The sequence below is a fragment of the Drosophila bipectinata genome, chromosome 2L (assembly GCF_030179905.1).
Source record: "Drosophila bipectinata strain 14024-0381.07 chromosome 2L, DbipHiC1v2, whole genome shotgun sequence".
NCBI lineage: Eukaryota > Metazoa > Arthropoda > Insecta > Diptera > Drosophilidae > Drosophila > Drosophila bipectinata.
In genome coordinates this window covers 13,318,666-13,338,080 of record NC_091736.1, presented here as the reverse complement: position 1 = coordinate 13,338,080, position 19,415 = coordinate 13,318,666, and the positions used below count along the sequence as shown (strand labels likewise).

At 38.1% G+C, this 19,415-nt stretch overlaps 1 protein-coding gene across 1 annotated transcript; it reads right to left on the bottom strand.

The window, feature by feature from the left end:
* Positions 1–8,034: 8,034 nt before the first annotated feature.
* ppk (pickpocket) lies at positions 8,035–10,684 on the bottom strand. The gene is made up of 7 exons (XM_017241442.3): positions 10,393–10,684; positions 10,076–10,339; positions 9,509–10,019; positions 9,308–9,447; positions 9,124–9,254; positions 8,831–9,071; positions 8,035–8,765 (listed from the first exon to the last, which is right to left on the bottom strand). The coding sequence occupies exons 1-7, from the start codon at positions 10,659–10,661 to the stop codon at positions 8,507–8,509; spliced, it is 1,815 nt and encodes a 604-aa protein (XP_017096931.2). The 5' UTR covers positions 10,662–10,684; the 3' UTR covers positions 8,035–8,506.
* Between the last annotated feature and the right edge of the window lie 8,731 nt (positions 10,685–19,415).

Here is a 19,415-nt window from a genome sequence, read left to right as displayed (position 1 = left end):
GCTGGGCTGGACCAGAAACTCCACTCTTTCACTTGGCTCTTAGTACCCACCTCCTTGTACTTGTTTTCAATTTATGCCGTGGAGCGCAAAAAAAGCGAAATCGTGTATAAGGGTAAGCATTACCTTATGTAATTACTGTTTACTTGTCCATACCAAGAAATTAAATAATTATAGAAATTAGTTGGTTAGTTGGGGCCGGAAAACATTTTAATAGACCATAAAATTAAGTTATTTTTATTGAAAAAATGTTAATTGGGCTTACAAGGGCCATGGGCCTGAAAGAGTATTTAAACTTTAAAATCTATTTTAACCATTCCTTTAATAAATCTCAATATCAAAGATCGCATCAACTTCGTAACCCTTATAAAACTTTTAATCTATAATCATATACCATGACCATACCATATAAAGATGTTTTTCATGGAAATTTTTTATTTCTTGGGCCGCCAAGCCCCCAATCTCATCCCCCAATTATGGTAAATGATTAGCTCGGAAGAAAAATCACCAGAGAAGTGAAAAAAAAAAAATAACGAATACGAAACGTGTGCAATTTTTATTTACCAACACCCGAGTCTGGGTAGTGGGGCTAACACAAATTTAACACTGGCCGCCGCCAATGTAGCCATCAGGCGGCATGCAATGCTCGACTAACGAGCAAAAACAACTGCAACATGGAAACTACCAAACTGCCTTCTCGTGGTAATCAATTTTAAAATTTATGACAAAATTTGCAGCTTTAAATTATGCCATTAAGCACGGCATGTAACTCATATCGTCAGGCCGACTGCCTGCCTGCCTGCCTGCTAGCCTGCCTGCCTGGCCGCCTGCCTGGTGGCGGCTTAAAACAAGAAAAAGCCAAAGGAGAAACATGTTAACTGCTTTCCTTTGTGCCACAGTGTGTGTGTGTGTGTGTCTGTATCTGTGTGCTCATGCAATGGCGTTTGCATTATACGCTCGTATTTCGCCACATTCAACAACGAGCTACAGAATGACGGGTGGCCATAACTCATGCCGGTTGCCCCTGCCACCTGTCTTCGCCCCTCCATCCGTTCCAATAGGCGAAAAACCCCCCCATTGCCCCAATCCCCAATCCAGGCTCGAGTAGCCGGCTGAGACCTGGCCAGCAGTTGTTGCAATTACAACTGGACACCACATGCTATAGCTGCCTCCTGTGTGACTGTGTGGGTATGTGTGTGTGTGTTAAATATTGCAATTTATCACGCAAATGCGTTTTTCAATTTTAACATGCCGCCAGGCATCATAAAAACGTTACAAACCAACAATATGAGCCAAGAGCCAGGTCCAAGAGAGTGGCAGAGAAAAGCATGTAGCGGCATGGAGGTAAGCTGAGCCGGAGTCCGATCCCATACACCTACCATGGTCATCATATGCTCCAACGAAATCGGGATACTAGGAAATAAAGTGGCTAACACCCAGGTATCCAACACCACAAATGCACTGGAAACTACAAAGAGCTTATACTTTGGAGTATTTATTTCAATATTTCAGATTCTGAGATGTATTTTAAAAAGATAAAACGATTTTTAAATATTTTTTATGTTTTAAAATATTATATTTTTTAGAATATTGTATTTACTTAAGTGTATTTAGTCTAAATCATAAGGTTGTTGATGGGCCTAGACACGCCGTTGTTTACCACATCGAATCTAATAGACCAAACACGGCATATAAGGAAGAAGAGCTTCCTCCCAAGGCAGTAGTGATTAGAAAGGGTATAGTTTTGTAAAAAAAAAAGTGATTGTAGACAATATTTTTTTGATTTTTACATAAAAACAACATATGATTTAATTTTGATATAAAATATAAAATAACAAAAGATATATTCTATCGATTTCACAAATATTTTGCGAATGATATGTTAAATTCTATTAAATTTTAATTGGATTTTTTAAGATTTTAATTAATCCAAATTTTGAAAAGTGAAGCTTAAGCACGAACCACATTCGTCAGACTGGCAGGCAGGCAGGTTTGTGAAGCCAACTCTTGATTTTGCCTTGCCCACTGGCCAATTAGCTGGGCAATCATGCTCCACTGTCATCTCCATGTCCGACCGCTTTGTCCACTTTTGGCATTTGCAAAATGTTAATAAAATGGTCTAGGACATACCGCCATGGCAACGACAGGGTTGTCAACGTTTTCCAATTCTCAGCACTCGTTATATGGCTGGGATGTCGATTGCATTGAGGAGGTGGCCCGAGTGGATCGGCATATAAAGATAGTTATGGTCCGAGTCTGGGGGTCCCAGTCGGATCTAGTTTGGGCTGTGCGTGTTAGTCTTTTTAATCATCGGTTTAAAATGCCTTCGGCAGTATCCGTAATAGCGATTAGTTTATTTGGCTTATCAATTCGTTTGACAGTCGTTTATAACGCTTTCTTGGAGGCTTTTCCTGCCTGGTTTATGATTGGGTGTTTCTGCCAAGGATTAATTGGTTTAAGTCAATTTGGGTGGTCACTTATAAAATTTATGAAGTATCAAAAGTAATAGTCTTCCTGTTTAAACAAAAAAATATATGAAAGAGTTTTTAATATCAGTTTTAATCAGAAAGGGATATAATGAAAGCTATTTAAGTTTAAAATAGTCAAGAAAGGATGAACATACTTATTCCATCATCCATCAAGCCCAGCCGCCCAAATAAATATTATTAAATATTCCTCTTATAAACTAATACCAACAGATATATGTTTCAACGTTTTAAAAGGGTATAAATTAGGTCTTAAGCTTTTCATATTCCGACGTTGCTATTTTATTGGCGTTTTTGTCGTTTCGTTGAACAAAATTTGAATATTAAATTAACACAATATTTAATGTCAACGAAAAGCGCACGCATCGTAAAATTCACAAAAATATTTTTATGTGAAATTGTGTGGATTGACCTTTTTCGTTTCTTTATATTTGCTTGAATTATATTTTTGTTTAGTTTCAGCATTTTGGTGATAATTTATGGTTGAATGAAACACTTTCCGGCGGCGGCATTTTTGACTGAATTGTTTTCGGACAAATTGAAATGTATTAATATGAAATGACATAAATAATTTATAAGGCGTTATGCAACAGCCTTTTCACTTAAGCAGCGGAATTGGACTAAAATCCGACTTTAAACGTGAACTATGGCTATAATTTATTTTATCTGTGCTAATGTCGAAGTTCAAGTTGTCAATATCCATTAATATCCGTGGAAAATGATCGCAACTTAATTGTGGCTTTTAATAAAAATAAGTTTTTTTTGCTTTATAATTTATGATAATTTTTTACGAAACTCAAAGCATTATTGTCGGCATTGATAGATCAAAGGAATAGACTAAAACTATGTGTATTATATTATTTTATTGCTGTTGAGTTTTGGACCTTTTGTGGATCGTCATGCTTTTTGGCGATGTAATTCGCAGTTAAACCTATATTTTATGTCTTTAGAATTTTAAGTTTAGTTTTAAACAAATGAGACGCAATAGTGCCGACCATTCATTCGCCAATGCTATGCAAATCAATAAGGAAGTTTAAAAGGTTTTATGATATAATTTATGGGACGGTAAGAGCTTACTTCGATTTATTATGTCAAGCATTTGAATGGGTCTGTGATAATAAAAGCTTTTATAAATTGCTTTGTGTTTCCACAAAATAGATTGTCACCTCTTTAATTCATAGATACTCGTATGTAAATGTCATTTCATTGTTTATTTTGTTTTTTGAGGTTTTATTTGTCAGGTTTCTAGCGAAGTGAATTTGTAAATTTAGTTGGGGGCTTATTATTTGTCACTGATGGAGCAGACAAATTAAAACATTAGAATAGGTAATGCTTATTGTGAGCAGGTGGAGCTTAAGTTGGATGTCTTTGATTATTTGGCTCGAATCTTTTTAAAAAAGTAATAACTAATAAGTTGACCTAATGACTCTGTATCATTAATCTAAAGTAAGAATCCACTTAACCCGGATTGGTCACTTATCGATGCAAGTTTATTTGCCAACAAAAGTACACCATTAACCTGATCCTCCGACCCGCAAGCTGGAAATGACATTATGCTAATTGGCCAGATGCCTTCGATAAGAGGAAACCTACAACAGTTTAAACTAACCTGTCCCTGTGAAGAATTAATTCGTTTTCTTGCAAGATTGCTGACTGAGAACTTCCCCACCCTCAGCTCTGCTCTGCTCTGAGTTTATCTTGGCTGACCATCGCCATATTTAAGTTAATTGCTTTGCATACATTTTTAATGCGGTCAAATTAATTAGCTGGGACCTCAATCAGCAGACATTTGTTTCTATTATTGTGGCTGCGGCTCAGTGCCTCAGTTGTGGCCATGTGTCGACGATTTTATTTATGCACAAATGCAAGAGTTGTGGCTTATAAATGTAGCTGTCAGTTGTCATAATTTATAGAATAACTGTCAGAGCCGTAACACCTCTGCGCACGATTTTCTTTGGGGCTGCTCTCACAGAGGCCTCTGAAAACCTATCGCTCGCCATGCTGCCATAATCATAGCGTCAACGTTTTTGATTTATGTGCTCAGTTCTCCATTTTTTGTTGTATCTGGTTTTTTGTTTCCATCTTGGCTTTTTTTTTTTTTGGCTCATGGGAGTTCAGCCGAGTGGCACAGCAAGCTGGCCCGCTGGATATAACTGTTAGAATCGCGGGACACTAATGTGGGTTGGTAGGTAGGTCGCGAAATTGGTAGGCTTGGAACTTTTGCGACAGTTGATTATGATTAAGTGCCAAGCCCCCAAGCCAAATTTTAAGATTTAAGCTATAAATTTTAAATAAATCTTAAGCACTACAAAAAATCTAATCTAAGTATGATATTTAGATTGTTTAAGTATTAGTATAGTATCGTATGATTAGTACCTGTATAATTAATGATCTTTGAGAACACCTCAATAAAAAAATGTTGTTTATTGGGTAGATTATATTTCAATAATAAAAAACATAAATTAGCTTTTAAAATAATTGTTTTTATATAAACAATAGTTTATAATTAACTGATTTCCAGCTTAGACAGTCATTTAATGGATTTATGGCTTTTTCTGCCATCTGCCAAAAGTTTTGAGGCCGGAAGCCTTATGCAAATGTGGCTTAGACGTTTTTGCCATATTGTCTCTAAATTATTTTTGGACATTCTTTTTGAACTTCATATGTACATTTATTGGTAGTTTGTTGAAAGCAAAACAAAAAGCCACAAAACCAAGTTAAATGCATGCATAAATCAATCAATCGCAGCATTTGACAGACAGTCTCGAGTGCCGAGACAGCCGAGAGTATGAATGACAGACGTTGTATAGACTTTGTGTGCAAAGTAGGCAATCATATAGGTAATTATGTAAACTAGTTGATACCCTACAAATATTTGTGAGAAAATCAAATATTTAAGAGGCTTACGAGGGGAGGAAAATTCTGTAAAGTTAAGCTTTGAAGGCATATTACTAGGTAAGTAATTTGTGACACTTATCATGGAAGTTTCTGTCGGATCAAGTATATATATTTATATTCCAGGGTGCTTCATCAAACTATATAATAGTTATTGGTAAGTATCCCTCTACCCTGCTTTTAACTTGCCTTCTTTTCAGCTTCTCCGCCTCTCAACGGCAGCGCTTAGTTGTCAAACTGATTTATGCACAAGCTTGACATATATTAATGGCCGGTGGTGTAAAATAAATGCGCATTAAATTATTAAAATGTGTAATTTATTTTATTTTACCATTTTTTGTTTGTTTTTAATATGCAAATGATTTGTTATCTAATATACAGATCTTTTTAAAATATTTGCTAAAAAGGAAGTCTCAAAGTAGAGTTAAGGTCTTAATTCCTGACTGTTGTTAGGCGTCTGGCATTGTAATTGTAGATTGGTTGTGGGCGGTAATAACTTGACACTGGATATAAAATATGAATAATAATGTGACGTAATTTGAGCATTTAGTTCATTACACATATCTCGATTGTATCTTTAATAAAAAACCGTTTTCAAACAAATTGAAAAAAAAAAAACAACTTGCAAATATTTTTTTACAAATAGGCATAAATCTGTCAGCACGCAATGCCATAAAAAATTGTGTCGCAATTAATTTTCAATTTTTGTTATTATTGCCTGCATTTGTATGTGGGTTTTTTGTTAATCGTAATTGCATTATCTGGCATCGATTAATGAAAATTGTTTAATAATTTCATGACATTTTATATTCAGTCGTTTTTTTATTAGCACTTGATTTGGTTAGCAACTGATTAAGTTCATAAATAACTTCAAATTGAAGGTTGAGCCATATATTTGAAAAATTAAATGAATGCAATGAATATTTTGAGTTTTTAATCCTGTTTTATTTATAGATGATTAAATTAACAAGATAGGGTTTCAATTATTTTATTCAATATATTATATTACTAGGCATTTCTTTGTGACTAATTTGCACATAAATTTGAGTGGGTATTGAGCAATCCACGAAAAAAAGAATTTCTTACTAATTTCGTGGCTCAGGACGACAGATCTGAAATGAGCCAAGACGTTGGCATGGCCATTACCCGCCCACAAATATAGTGCTGCGGGTGAACACGCACGATTAATAAATTAAATTGAAAGACACACAAAGTGTGAGAAAGCGAGAAATACATATAAAAAATTTTCCAAATGAAATTGTTAAATACTGACGACTGGCTGCATTATTCTAAGCATGTGCCTTGAAATATGTCGCGACATGCTAATAAAAATATTTGCTTTTTCTTCACTCTATGGGGGAGATTTATATTTTCTCTTAAGACGCCAAGTGTGTGGGGGGCTTGAGTTGGTTTTATTTTTGTTTATTAGCCGCCTGCTAATAAAAATTAATTTGAAAATACTTTTTAAAATGCCTTCGACTTGGATAGCTGCTGGCTCGCATAGCTTAAGATTTTTATTTATTTGTTTTTCTAATTTGTATTTTTCGTTTCACATTCATTTTGCTGGGTCCCTGAGTACGTTGTAGTTTTCAGCGATTTATTTATGAGCTATTCGAATTTCGAATGTATTGTGTTATTGTTTTCTAGTGTATAAGATTTTTTATTTTAGGAAACCCAAGCAATGTTTGGCTTATGACCGACTTGATGAAACACAATGTGTTTATTTGACTTGATTTATTGCTCTTGTGAGGAATTATTTTCCTAATGCCCGTGTATTTGTCATATTTAAGCATTCGAATTCTTCAAGTGGAATTTAGTCTGTTTGCCAAAATTTTAATAATTCTTAAAATTACAAAACAAAGTTGTTTATATTGCGATCTGAGGAAAAAGAACATTTGTTATTATTCATAATAAATTTATTTTGAAAAAAAAAAAACAATTCTTGTGAAATACTCCGGGCCAATGTTAAGTAAAGTATGACAATTTATTATGCGCGATTGCATTTGATTTATGCGAACATAATATTTCTATAGACACTGATGGTTATATTTCCTTGGCCACCTCCGAGTGGAATTTATTTTCGTCGCATACCATAAGCCATAAACAACTTAAGCGAATTGGTTTGAGGTCATTAACTAAAATCCGACTGCTTATTTAAAACACAAGCAGCTGTGCCAACAATTTGTCAACCGCCTATAATCGTATATGTTTTCTAAAAATTAATATTGTGTGGACTCTTTTTACAATCATCATAAAATATCAGGAAATAGGACTTTCATAATTTTCAAAAGTCAACCCAATAGTGAGAAAAATAAGAATTTAGAGACTTAACCCATACGCATAATGCAGATGCCAGAGTGACTTTTTTGTGAAGGCAAAATATTTGTCTGCGATAAATCTTCATTGTCTCCCCTTCATTTTTTATGACAGCCACACGACCTAGCGAAAAGATCAAAGCGAATGGGCGAACATATTTTTTATTGTCGTGCCTTATTAATAATGCTAAAAATGCTGAATTTTAAATATTTTTTCTTTATGATTTGTTGCCAGTGACAAAAGCCATTAGATCTGACATTTGGTGCGAACAGATTAACTTTTGAGTATATGTATTTTGTTTCTTGGGCCCCCCGACGGTGTCTATTGTGCGTGATTTTTTTGTAAAATATGGCCAAATGCCGAATAACCAGCCAAGAACAGGTTAAATGCTTTATTTATGCTTGTGTCTTTGAGTGCGCCATTTAATTAGCCACAGCGTTTTGCTAAAGCGTTTCTATCATTTAATTAGAGCAAATCAATTGCTTCAAGCGAGTGCTAATCGAATGCATTTTTAATTTGTAATCAATTAAAGTGCCAGCGATACTGGCTAGTGTACTGACTTGTTGCCTGACGTAAGCTCTAAAATAAATTATATTTATTTGTTGTAGTTTTATGATACTTTCGGAATGTGCCATTGAGAGTGTGAAATAGTTCCGGCTAAGACAACTCTATTGCCACCTAAGAGGAGAGTCCAACAACTTGCTTTTGTTCAGATATACCCAAGAATGGAATAGTAATATATTTTAATTTCACAACAATTGGGACAAGGATATGTTCCAGATCTTTGAGATCAATTCAATTTTTTAGAAGATTCATTCTATTTTTTCTTCTGTCTGATCCTCGGGACTCATCTGATGTATCTTGTGCTTCCGACGATCGCGGCAACTTCCGCAGATTCGCATACAAAAGAAGTAGATCAGCTCCAGGAAGCTAAGACAAGAGATTCCCATGAAGAGGCCGCAGATACCACCGCAATTGGAAATCAATGTTGAGACACCAAACAGTATAGTGCGCTTAATGGCAGTAAACTGATGCTCCTTGAAGTAAACCGAAAGCCTGGATCCAATGGCACTAAAGGAAATTCAACACAAAGCCCTATTAACACAAAGCCCTATTTTATTTGAAGATCTACTCACTCCGTATGCTCATACTCCTCCCGGAATGCTCTAATTGTCTTGGCCACATCGTACTTGGCTCTAGATATCTCAAAGTTGTACTCCAGCGATGTGCAGGCTGGCAAGCAGTTGCACATGATTTCAACGTTGTCGTTAACACTCTTGGCCATGGTTTGGTTCTGAAGCAGGGCGTACAGCTCGTCCTGGGCAGCCGTATAGCAGGTGATGTCATTCAAGCCACAAACGGGAGTACCCTCGGGTTCTGGGAACAATAAAAGGTGACAAATTCGATTCAAGAGGACCGGCCCACTCACTTGGCATCCAGAACTTGGCGCACCCGCACTTGGAGACCGTGTAATTGGCCAGGCACTCTGTTTGGCAGTTGCTTTGCGAATAGGATCGGAAGAATCGTAGTTCGCGCTCATCATCGAAGAGGCATTGACGTCTGGAAAAAGTGGTATTTTGGTAAATAATGAGACTACATATTACTGAACTTACTTATCAGGTGTAATTTCATGCAAATTCTCCGTTGACACGACATAAGCGGGCAGTACACTGACCAGGACCTCGTCACCATGGGGCACCAGAATGTAATTACCCGATGTGAGGGGGACGCTCTCCGGGGAGTTGAGAAAGACCTTAAAAATTACACATTAGGTTAACAATTAATTCACACCCACTTTCCCTAATGGTACACACCTTGTAGCCCTGCTTAAAACTGCGACAGTCGTAGTCGAAATTGTGCTGCAAGCCCTGCAGGAAGGCAAAGAACCCATTCTTCACCGATGAGAACACCGTCCGCTGGGGATACGCATTCTGGCCCTGATCCAGATAGCCTGTGTCCAGGGACCACGATCCACTAATGTCGTTCCAGGCCGGCAGCTCCTTATCGAAGTAGTTATTAAAATCCACTATATCTGGATCGACATAGCTGATGTACTTCTCGTCCCGATAAATATCCTTGGGATGCATTCCGTTGAACTGGTAACAAATGCCTTCATCTGTAGCCACAAAATCGAATATCTTATCGCAGAAATAGAATCGTCCATTCCATTTGCAAAACGGTCCAGTCACATTCTTTGATATACTCAGATCGATAAGGGTCTGGGTTACGTCCACGTATGGAGGATTCAGTTCTGAGAGCAAAGGACTAAATCGCTGAACAACCTCCGAGTCACAGATGTGCATTGCGGCTGCCATGTAGGTCAAACTTGAAGAATTTGTTTAAAAAATGTTACAAGTTATGAAAAAGGTTAGGTACTCAACTCTTCATCGCTGAGGTTGCTGATATTGCCGTTTGTCTTGTATTCCTCCCAAAACTTGCGGGAAACGTTTGTATAGTCAAATAGATTTCGCTCCATTTTTATTTCCGGGCAGATAGTAATGGTGGGAAAGGGTATCTTGTGCACTGGCACCAGAGTCTCGTCAAAGCCAAGAATAACCGGAGACTCTTGCCACTTCAAGTAGGTATCCCAGATGAGAGAAACGGCAAAGTACACCGAAATACAGGTGAAAAACAACCAATAGAGCCTGGAAGTAAAGCCAGTTAGCTTCAAAAAGAATTCGGAAAACACGTCACCGACTTTTCGTAAATGGGCCTGTGGACCTCAAAGATGTAGCGTATGCCATGGATGGTGGTGCTTTTGGCGTACTCCAGAAGCAGGCCTTTGCAGGCGGACAGAGTGCTTCCGTATCGAATCCGAGACTTGATGATCACATCACTGGGCACATCGCTCAGGGCGGCCGAGGCAATACTGGCTCTGGTATCGAATCCAGGAAGAGTCAAAAGCTCTGGCCCGGGCAGAACACTGATGCCCGGCTTCTTCTCGTCGTCCTCGCGTATCTCGGCCATTGTCCAGGACTTACTAAGCTGCGCCAGCCATGTCGAGTGTCCTTTTATACGCGAGCTCCAAATAAACACACCTGAAAACTGGGTGCGTTCACTGATTCCACTGGGTTTCCTCTGCTCGGGGACTTCCATTGGCACGCACCCGCAACGCATTCATCTACTTAAGCTTAATTACAACCCCGCATATCATATGGTCCTTGTTTCGGCTCCAGTGTCTTATTTGCATCATGCAACAATAAAGAGTCCTTTGGTGACCTTAAATTTTTGAAGGCTATATCTTTGCCAGTATTCACACGATTCTTCAGCGGAATACTTTAAATTGTTCTGGTATCTATTCTCTTTCAATCTGCATAAAAATCAAAGAGCACATTATTTTTCAGATTTTTTGTCAAATTTTATGGAGGACCCTTCAAAAATATACGAAAGTGCATGGAGCCAAAATATGGCCTACAGCGAAGTCTATAACTTTGCCAATTTTGATCGGATTCTTGAGCGGAATACCTTAAACGATTTGTGCATCGATTCTCTTTCAAATTACATCAAAATCTAGGATCAAATTCTTTTTCAGATTTTTTGTCAAATTTTGTGGAGGACCCTTTAAAAATAGGCATACCAAAATGCATGGAGCCCAAATTTGGCCTACAGCGAAGGCTATATCTTTCTCAATTTTTATTCAATTCTTCAGCGGAATACCTTAAACGATTAGTGTATCGATTCTCTTTCAAATTACATCAAAATCTAGAAACACATTATTTTTTAGATGTTTTGTCAAATTTTGTGGAGAACCCTTCCAAAATATACGAAAATGCATGGAGCCAGAATATGGCCTACAGCGAAGGCTATATCTTTGGCAATTTTGATCCGATTCTTCAGCGGAATACATTAAACGATTTGTGTATCGATTCTCTTTCAATTTATATTAAAATCTTGAAACAAATTATTTTTTAGATTTTTTGTCAAATTTTTTTTTGGAGGACCCTTCAAAAATATACGAAAATGCATGGGGTCACAATATGACTTACAGCGAAGGCAAAATCTTTGCCAATTTTGATCCGATTCTTGAGAGGAATACCTTAAATAATTTGTGTATTGATTCTCTTTCAATTTACATTAAAATCTTAAAACAAATTATTTTTCAGATTTTTTGTCAAATTTTGTGGACCCTTCAAAAATATACGAAAATGCATGGAGCCAGAATATGGCCTACAGCGAAGGCTATATCTTTGCCAATTTTTATCCGATTCTTCAGCGGAATACCTTAAACGATTTGTGTATCGGTTCACTTTCAAATTACATCAAAACCTAGAAAAAAATTATTTGTCAAATTTTTGTCAAATTTTTCCCTATATCTATATCTTTGTCAATATTCATCCGATTCTTGAGCGGAATATATGTATGAGGGGAAAAAAGTCAACAGAACAAATTAACTTAAAATGTAAAATTTGTGATGAAAATAAATAAACAAACAAGAAAGCAAAGCTAACTTCGGGCGGAGCCGAAGTTGATATACCCTTGCAGTTAAAACCGGATAAATATCGCAAACATCGGATATAGTTTGCCGATCCTTATGATTACATCATAATAAAACCAATTTATTACAATAAAAAATCTAAAAAAAAGTTCCAAGCTTCTATCTTCAAAAATACGAAAGTTGATATTTCTACCAAGTACCATTTACGATCGTTCAGTTATATGGCAGCTATAGGATATAGTTGGCCGATCCTAATGAAATTTGGTAGGTTGGATCAACTGGCCAAAAATAGAATCTGTATTAACCTTTCTATCTTCAAAAACACGAAAGTTGGGTCTTTTCCGATCGTTCAGTTATATGGCAGCTATAAGATATAGTCGGCCGATCCGGGCCGTTCCGACTTATATACTGCGTGCAAAGGGAAGAAGGGTGTGTGCAAAGTTTCAAGTCGATAGCTTCAAAACTGAGAGACTAGTTTGCGTAGAAACAGACAGACGGACAGACGGTCAGACGGACAGACGGACATGCTCATATCAACTCAGGAGGTGATCCTGATCAAGAATATATATACTTTATAGGGTCGGAGATGTCTCCTTCACTGCGTTGCACACTTTTGGACAAAATTATAATACCCTATGCAAGGGTATAAAAATACCCATAAGCAATTAATTTTATCCCAAGAGTATAAAAGAATCCGTCTGCAGTTGTGTAGCAGGACAGTTTATCAAAATCATCTTGGCCGATTTTGGAAGCGTCATCGCACACGACTATTTACTTTGATGTTATGCTAAAAAGATTGTCACCCATGGTCGGGATGCCAGTGTGCATTACTCTTTTTGCTGAATGCCCGACATCGTTTAAACATGTTCCTGGAATTTAGTGGCATACTCACTGGATCGCCTTTTATGCCGGACTGGAGTTGCTGAACTGGCGACTGCCATTGAGAGCCTGAATTCGTGCGTGGTTTGATTTTGTCTGCGTGGCGATGCAGTTGGCCCCCATCCGCTGGCCAATGGTTGAATCTGGCTCAGTTGTTGGCACTTATTTGGGGACATTGTCATCGATATAAAACGGCCTTTTTGTTGTGTCCCCTGGTCAAGAGGCATCCGTAGCGCATTTTTCGAATATTCAGCCAACTCTTGCCACTCGCCGGAGGCCTGTGGGTTTTGGACTTTGCGTTATTTTTTCCATTCTTCCTTTATTTTTTTTATTTTTTGCATTATCAGTGTGTGTGCATCAACATTTGGATTCGCGTGAAATTCACTCACGACTTGTAATTATTTAATTTTATTGTTTGTTTTGCGAGCAGCCGACAAGGAACAGCACTGGGGCGAAAAAGTGCCCACCGTTTAACCAGATTTCAGCCTCTGATCAATTGGCTAAAGGCCTTTTAAAACGACACTAAATTATCATGTAGATAAGTATTGTAGTGGCCAGGCAACGCCTACAGTGGATTACATACATTCGAATGTAACGCTGCCTGTTTTCGCGTGCAAATTGTATTCACATTGGGGCGTCAAGTTCTGTTTTTGTCTTGCTCAAATATGGTTATTAGTCATTAGGCTTATAGAGATAATTATTATGGGTAAGCAGTGGGCTTAACATGCCCTTAACTGAATTGATAAATGGACTTAATGAGCGGTACTTATAGAATCACGAACCCAGATTGTACACAAATTACTAAGCGATGTTATGAACTGTGGCGTTACGTAAATTCAAAAGTGGGACACTTGGTTAGGGTTTTTTTTTAAATATTAAAAAATAGATACATTTTCGAGTTAAAAACAATATGTATATATCTCTTTCAATGTGAGAACTTTTCTGCTATCTATTCAGAAAAACGGCCACCTAGGCACTCTTGAGCTATTCGCCTTTAATTATTCATATTTTAATGTGTTCCACACATATGGCCCAAAACTCACTAACTCTCCCAGCTCAGTAACAGCCCCAAAACGACACAAAAAGTCAATTGCCTGTCTGCATTTGAAAATATTTTTTGCTTTTGGCTTGAGAGTGTGCAGTTGATGGAACTGTAATTAAATTGGCGAGAGCTCCAAAACGTCACGACAGTCTACACATTTCAGAAATTCTATTTGAATAATTGACGCTTAATGTATGGGTGGGTGGTCTGTGGGATGTTTCTGAAGGTCCACAGCAAAGCTGTTGAAATATTTTGTATTTTCAAATGGATTTTTTTCGTCAGGGATATTCATTAACTATTTACAAAAAATAAAACTGAATAAAAACGAATATTGTAATCGAAACTGGGATAGTTTAGCAGTATTTGCAAAAGTATTTTTTTACTTTCAATTTAGATTGATGCAATAAACGGATATCCTGTTTCAGTTATTTGCTTAATTTAAAAATATTAAATTTTTATTGAAAAAGGTTTGTAGGATATTATATATGGCAACATAAGGCACGTTATGATCTCATCAATTCGGCCAGCTCGCCATCAGGGGCATAACTACGTACATTCATAACCACGCCTGGACCTCCCTGGACCCCGAATCTTGCCCCAAACCAGCAAGACCATCCTCCTCATAGCCACCTCCTCGAACTCCTCGACCATTCGCATTTGTTTATAAATTATGAGGCAGAGACAAAGCTGACTGCAGCTGCTGATGAGTTGGCCGGCAGCCGGAGGAAAGGCTCCTCCTGCACCTTGGGTCCGTTTTCTGTAATAAATCAAAAGCAGTTTCGCCAGCAATCCTCTGTCCTGACCAGGCCAGAAGCCTGTCTGAATGTCTGCTTGATGTCTACCTGTCCGTGTCTGTGTACGCAGTTCCAGTTGCAGTCTGTGGCACTTGTAAGCTGGGTAAATTTATGCATGGCTTCACATTTCTTCGAGTTACCATTTGTTACGTAAATTATGCATGTTGAGTTGAAGTTTTTGTTGTGGAATTACTTCAGACGATTAGCCAACCCAGGGCTAAATGGTCAAGAGATTGCAGTTGCATTGTTCGTGTTAGCCAGAATCTTAGCCAATGTCAGTTGCCAAAATTACAAGTTTCACCTTCCTTCTGCTTGTTGCAGTCAGCATCGACTTTGAGGTATGTGCTGGTACTGGATGTTGATAGATATTGTATAAATATATGTATTTCCAAATGCTAATCATATATATTAGGAGCTTTGGCTCGATTAAACAAAATTTCAATTATGAAAATAGTCCAAACAAGACATTTATGTTATGCCAACCCGAGGGAGTCCTTTGCATATTTGAATTCATAAACTTCTCTGGCAGCCAAAAATCCAAAATAATCATGAAACTAATTAAATGTATAATTTAGTAAGCAATCCAATTCCCAAGCGGCTGAAAAAGCACAGCCACCGCAAATTGTTTACAAATTGTCCACGTTTAATGTAAATTGTTGCGATAGATTTTTGCTCATGATTATCATAATTAAAAGCGTAATATTTAAACGCATCTGCTAGTTTTCCCATAAACGAGAGTAGGGTTTTATGTGAGCTTGTGTAACAACATTACGGAGATTTTAATTACATTTTGTTCAATTGTTGTTTAGTTTAAAGTTTATCTTCAGATTTCAGGTTATGAATAGGATAGAATTTTAAAACATATACCAATTAAAATAGAAAATATATTTGAGGAGCTATCTTATTGGGATTTTTTGAATATAAAATCAAAAAAAAAATGAATATATTAAGAAAGGGTATTGGTATAATAGTAATTCCGACTTGTAACTACCCTCTGCCATTTTATTGGATGTTACAATTTTAGAAAACTCGGTCAGAGAAAGTCGAGGGTCGTTAATCATTGTTGAGCTTAGTTTATGGTAATGACTTCATTAACAAAACTGTTTTAGCCAGTTTTTAAGTAGCCAACATCAACATCCAGAGCAGCTGAGAGCCATTTGTTTAAGCAGGCAATCCTATGCCATTGCCATGACATTTATGACTGGCGCATTGGGCGGAATGGGGGAATTAACATTCAACTAGTACTTAGTTAGACGCGATGTCAGGCCATATAAACAAGTGCATAAGTATATATGGCTTAAAATGACTGTGTCAACGATATTTATCATGGACTTACATTGTCATTAATAATGCCGCCAACTTGGGCGAGAGGACTGTGAATCGTTAACGGCGCGCTCTCAGGTCGAGATACATACGTATGTACGTGGGGTGAAGTGCACAAATTGCAATTTCTATGCAAATTTATAACAAATAATTACTGACAGCCATATTTCATTAATAATTGCAGCTACAACACACTCTCACTCTTTCGCTCAATCACTGGCCGTGCCGTTCCGTTCCGAGCCGAGACGTATTTTAAAGATAAAATTTGCAAGTGCAACACGGCCAAGTCAAGTGAACTCGGCTCCGCCCGGCTCGGACGCTGGACGCTTGCTACACTGAGGCAATTAAGCTGATGACGTGGATAAAAATCAACAGCAGTCAGGTTGCCATAGCCCATAATTTATAGCCCGCAGCAACCGAGTATATCGGACAGTGAGGAAATTATCTACATATGAATATGTGGCGACACATTATTAAAAGGTTGAGAGTCTGTCGTATAACATGTCTCGTATATGTATATAGTACGTATCGCGGGATGATATACGATTGTTGGCAAGTGCGACCAAGTTTGTAACTATTTATCAGTAATTATAGTGCATACAAAAAATCTAACAGCCGGGCTGCTAATGGCCTTGGGCTGGAATTGACCTAGTCCTAACTGCCTCTAGTAACTGCAGTTACGCAGCCTATATTCTGGAGAAAAAAAAAGCAAAAAATGTAATTAGAAAATCATTAAACTTGATTGAATGACAATTTACAATACTGCACGATCGGGAAATATTATTTAAAATCCAATTTCTTTCGACAATCGCGCGTGCTGAGTGGAGGCCATAAAATCGTGGCATACATATTCGCGGTAAACTCGGACAGAAATTAACATGCAACACGACAGCAACCGATGACAGGAGTCTGAGTCTCACTGTACTGGTGCTGGTGCTGGTCTGGTGTGGTGTGGCGTGGATGGAGTTGAATCAGCGACAAAGTACGTGGAGTGTCAAGCTGCCAGAGAAAATTCCCGGCAAGATTGCACAACAGCATTGTGCTCATATTTAAAATGGCCAGCGATGTTGACCGCCACCGCCACAACCATCGACATCCCAGACCTCCTCCGGTTCTAAAGTATTTCGTGACACACTATAAAAAATGTGGGGCATATGCATTTATTTTATTTTAAATTATTTTGTGAGGATTTTTGAGAACTTTTTCCCAGTGGAGTCTCCTGTCAAATGCATCGGTTTGTGGCGGTCCCCGCGCACAAGTCCAAGGCCCATTTGGGGTCCCCAATCCCAGACATTGCGTGAGCATCGTGGCTGCAACTTCAACACCTTCGAAAGGGGCATCATCATTACTATCATCATCGATAAATGCATTTGCAAGCGCATTGCATACAAAACTGTTTGCTGAATTTTTTATTATATGTAATGTTCTCTCTCATGCATATTTAATGTCCACGCATTTTCGACTTGTTCGCCCCGGAGTGTCTGGAGACCCACAAGAATGAAAGATAAAATGCAGTTGCCATTGACTTTGCCACGGCGACCTCAGCTTCGGGATCTCCTTTGGCTCAGCAAACAAGTAGCTGCAGCTTCTGCTTGTGTTGTATCTGCATTTGAGCTTCTGGTTCTTCTGGTAAGCTGTTTTCGCCTTGTTCTTCTCGTGTTGCCGTTGTCAGCCATCAGCCAGGGAGCCAACATCGATTTCAGGTTCTGATTTGGTGTTACTTGGCTTGTTTGGTTAACGGTGGTACTTACTGTTTATTCACAGCAAATTGGCTACAAAAAGTTGTGGCTAAGCTTGATAAGCTAAGCTAAGTATAATAACTAAGGAGGTTACTTAGTTAAACAGGGCTAAGCTAGATGGATGATTCTGTCTATAAACCAATTAAAATCTTTGAAAAGATCCACCGAAACCTATGCCTCGTATGTCACTCAACTGTCTGTCAGTGGGTTCTTTTTCGGATGCAAAGCATTACGACTTGTACTTTCAACATCTCAATGTTGAAAACTCTCACTCCAAGACCGGCATCTCCCTTTATCCATACGAGAGTATGTCTGAATGTGTTCAAGAGACTCATAAATCAAAATGACATGACCAAGTCTCGGCATTAATATTTCAACACCATAAATGCGGCGTCAATTCGCACATGGGAGACTGCTGGTCTGAAGGCTGAGGCGATGTTGACAGGGACATGCACAACGATGTCTGCAAAATTGTGTGCATAATAAATAAATATGAAAGGCCTTCAGTGTCGACCCACCCATCACCTCCACTCTGGGTTCAAAACTCCAATTCCAAAGTGCAGCTCACTTGGGGCATCAAATCAAATCAAGGCAAGCGTCCAAACATGCCACATCATCTGGGACACGAATCACTAAAAACTGAGACACGCTCGACTAATTATGGAAATGTCATCAGACGGCTGATACCCGGAGTTCCTTGTGAGGTCTTCGCCGTACCAGGGAAAAAATACATTAAGTGCGCACAATTTGCTTGCAATGCGTCAACACATGCGACAATTTCAAGCAGCACTTGCATGGTAATTTATTAAACTTGCAATTCTTTTTCTTTTTTGGGAGAGAAGAAATTAAAATTTTTTGAGCTGGAAGGGAGAGGTGACGACAGACATTGGTTAAGACAGCCAGCGACGCCTCTGAAGTGACAAAAGTTCAGCTCGTGGGTGGCAAAGTCAGACAAGACGGTGGCGTTGCCTCCATGCACAATGATATATGGTTTTGTCGGCTGTCATTCGGTTTTGAAAATTATTGTTGTGGCCTGCACTTTGGGTTTGGGTGTCTTTTGTTTATACTCTTCAAAGGAGTTGAAATGCTGGGATGACTCTTCTAGAAATTACATGAAATGCTATAGGAGAAAGGTATGGTTAAATAGCTGAGTATAACCATCTTATTGATATACTTTTATTTTATTGATCCTTTTTTCAATATATCCCAATTTTTATGGACCTGGCTAGAGGCACTTGAAAAACTGTGTTTATTGTTCGCCTTCCCAACTTTTCGTGCAAAGTGCTTAGCATTTTCTTTTCTTGATTTGCTTTACTGCTGCTGGTGTTGCTGCTGCAATCGTAAATTTCAATGAATTACGATTTTACCTGCTTTCGCATAGTGCCTGCATGTCTGCATTTTAAATATGCAGTCAACACTTATCACAACCGGGCTACAACAGCAGCAGTCGACGATTTTAATGGCCACCAAGATGGTGGCGGTGACTTAGCAGCAGGATATCACCCGACC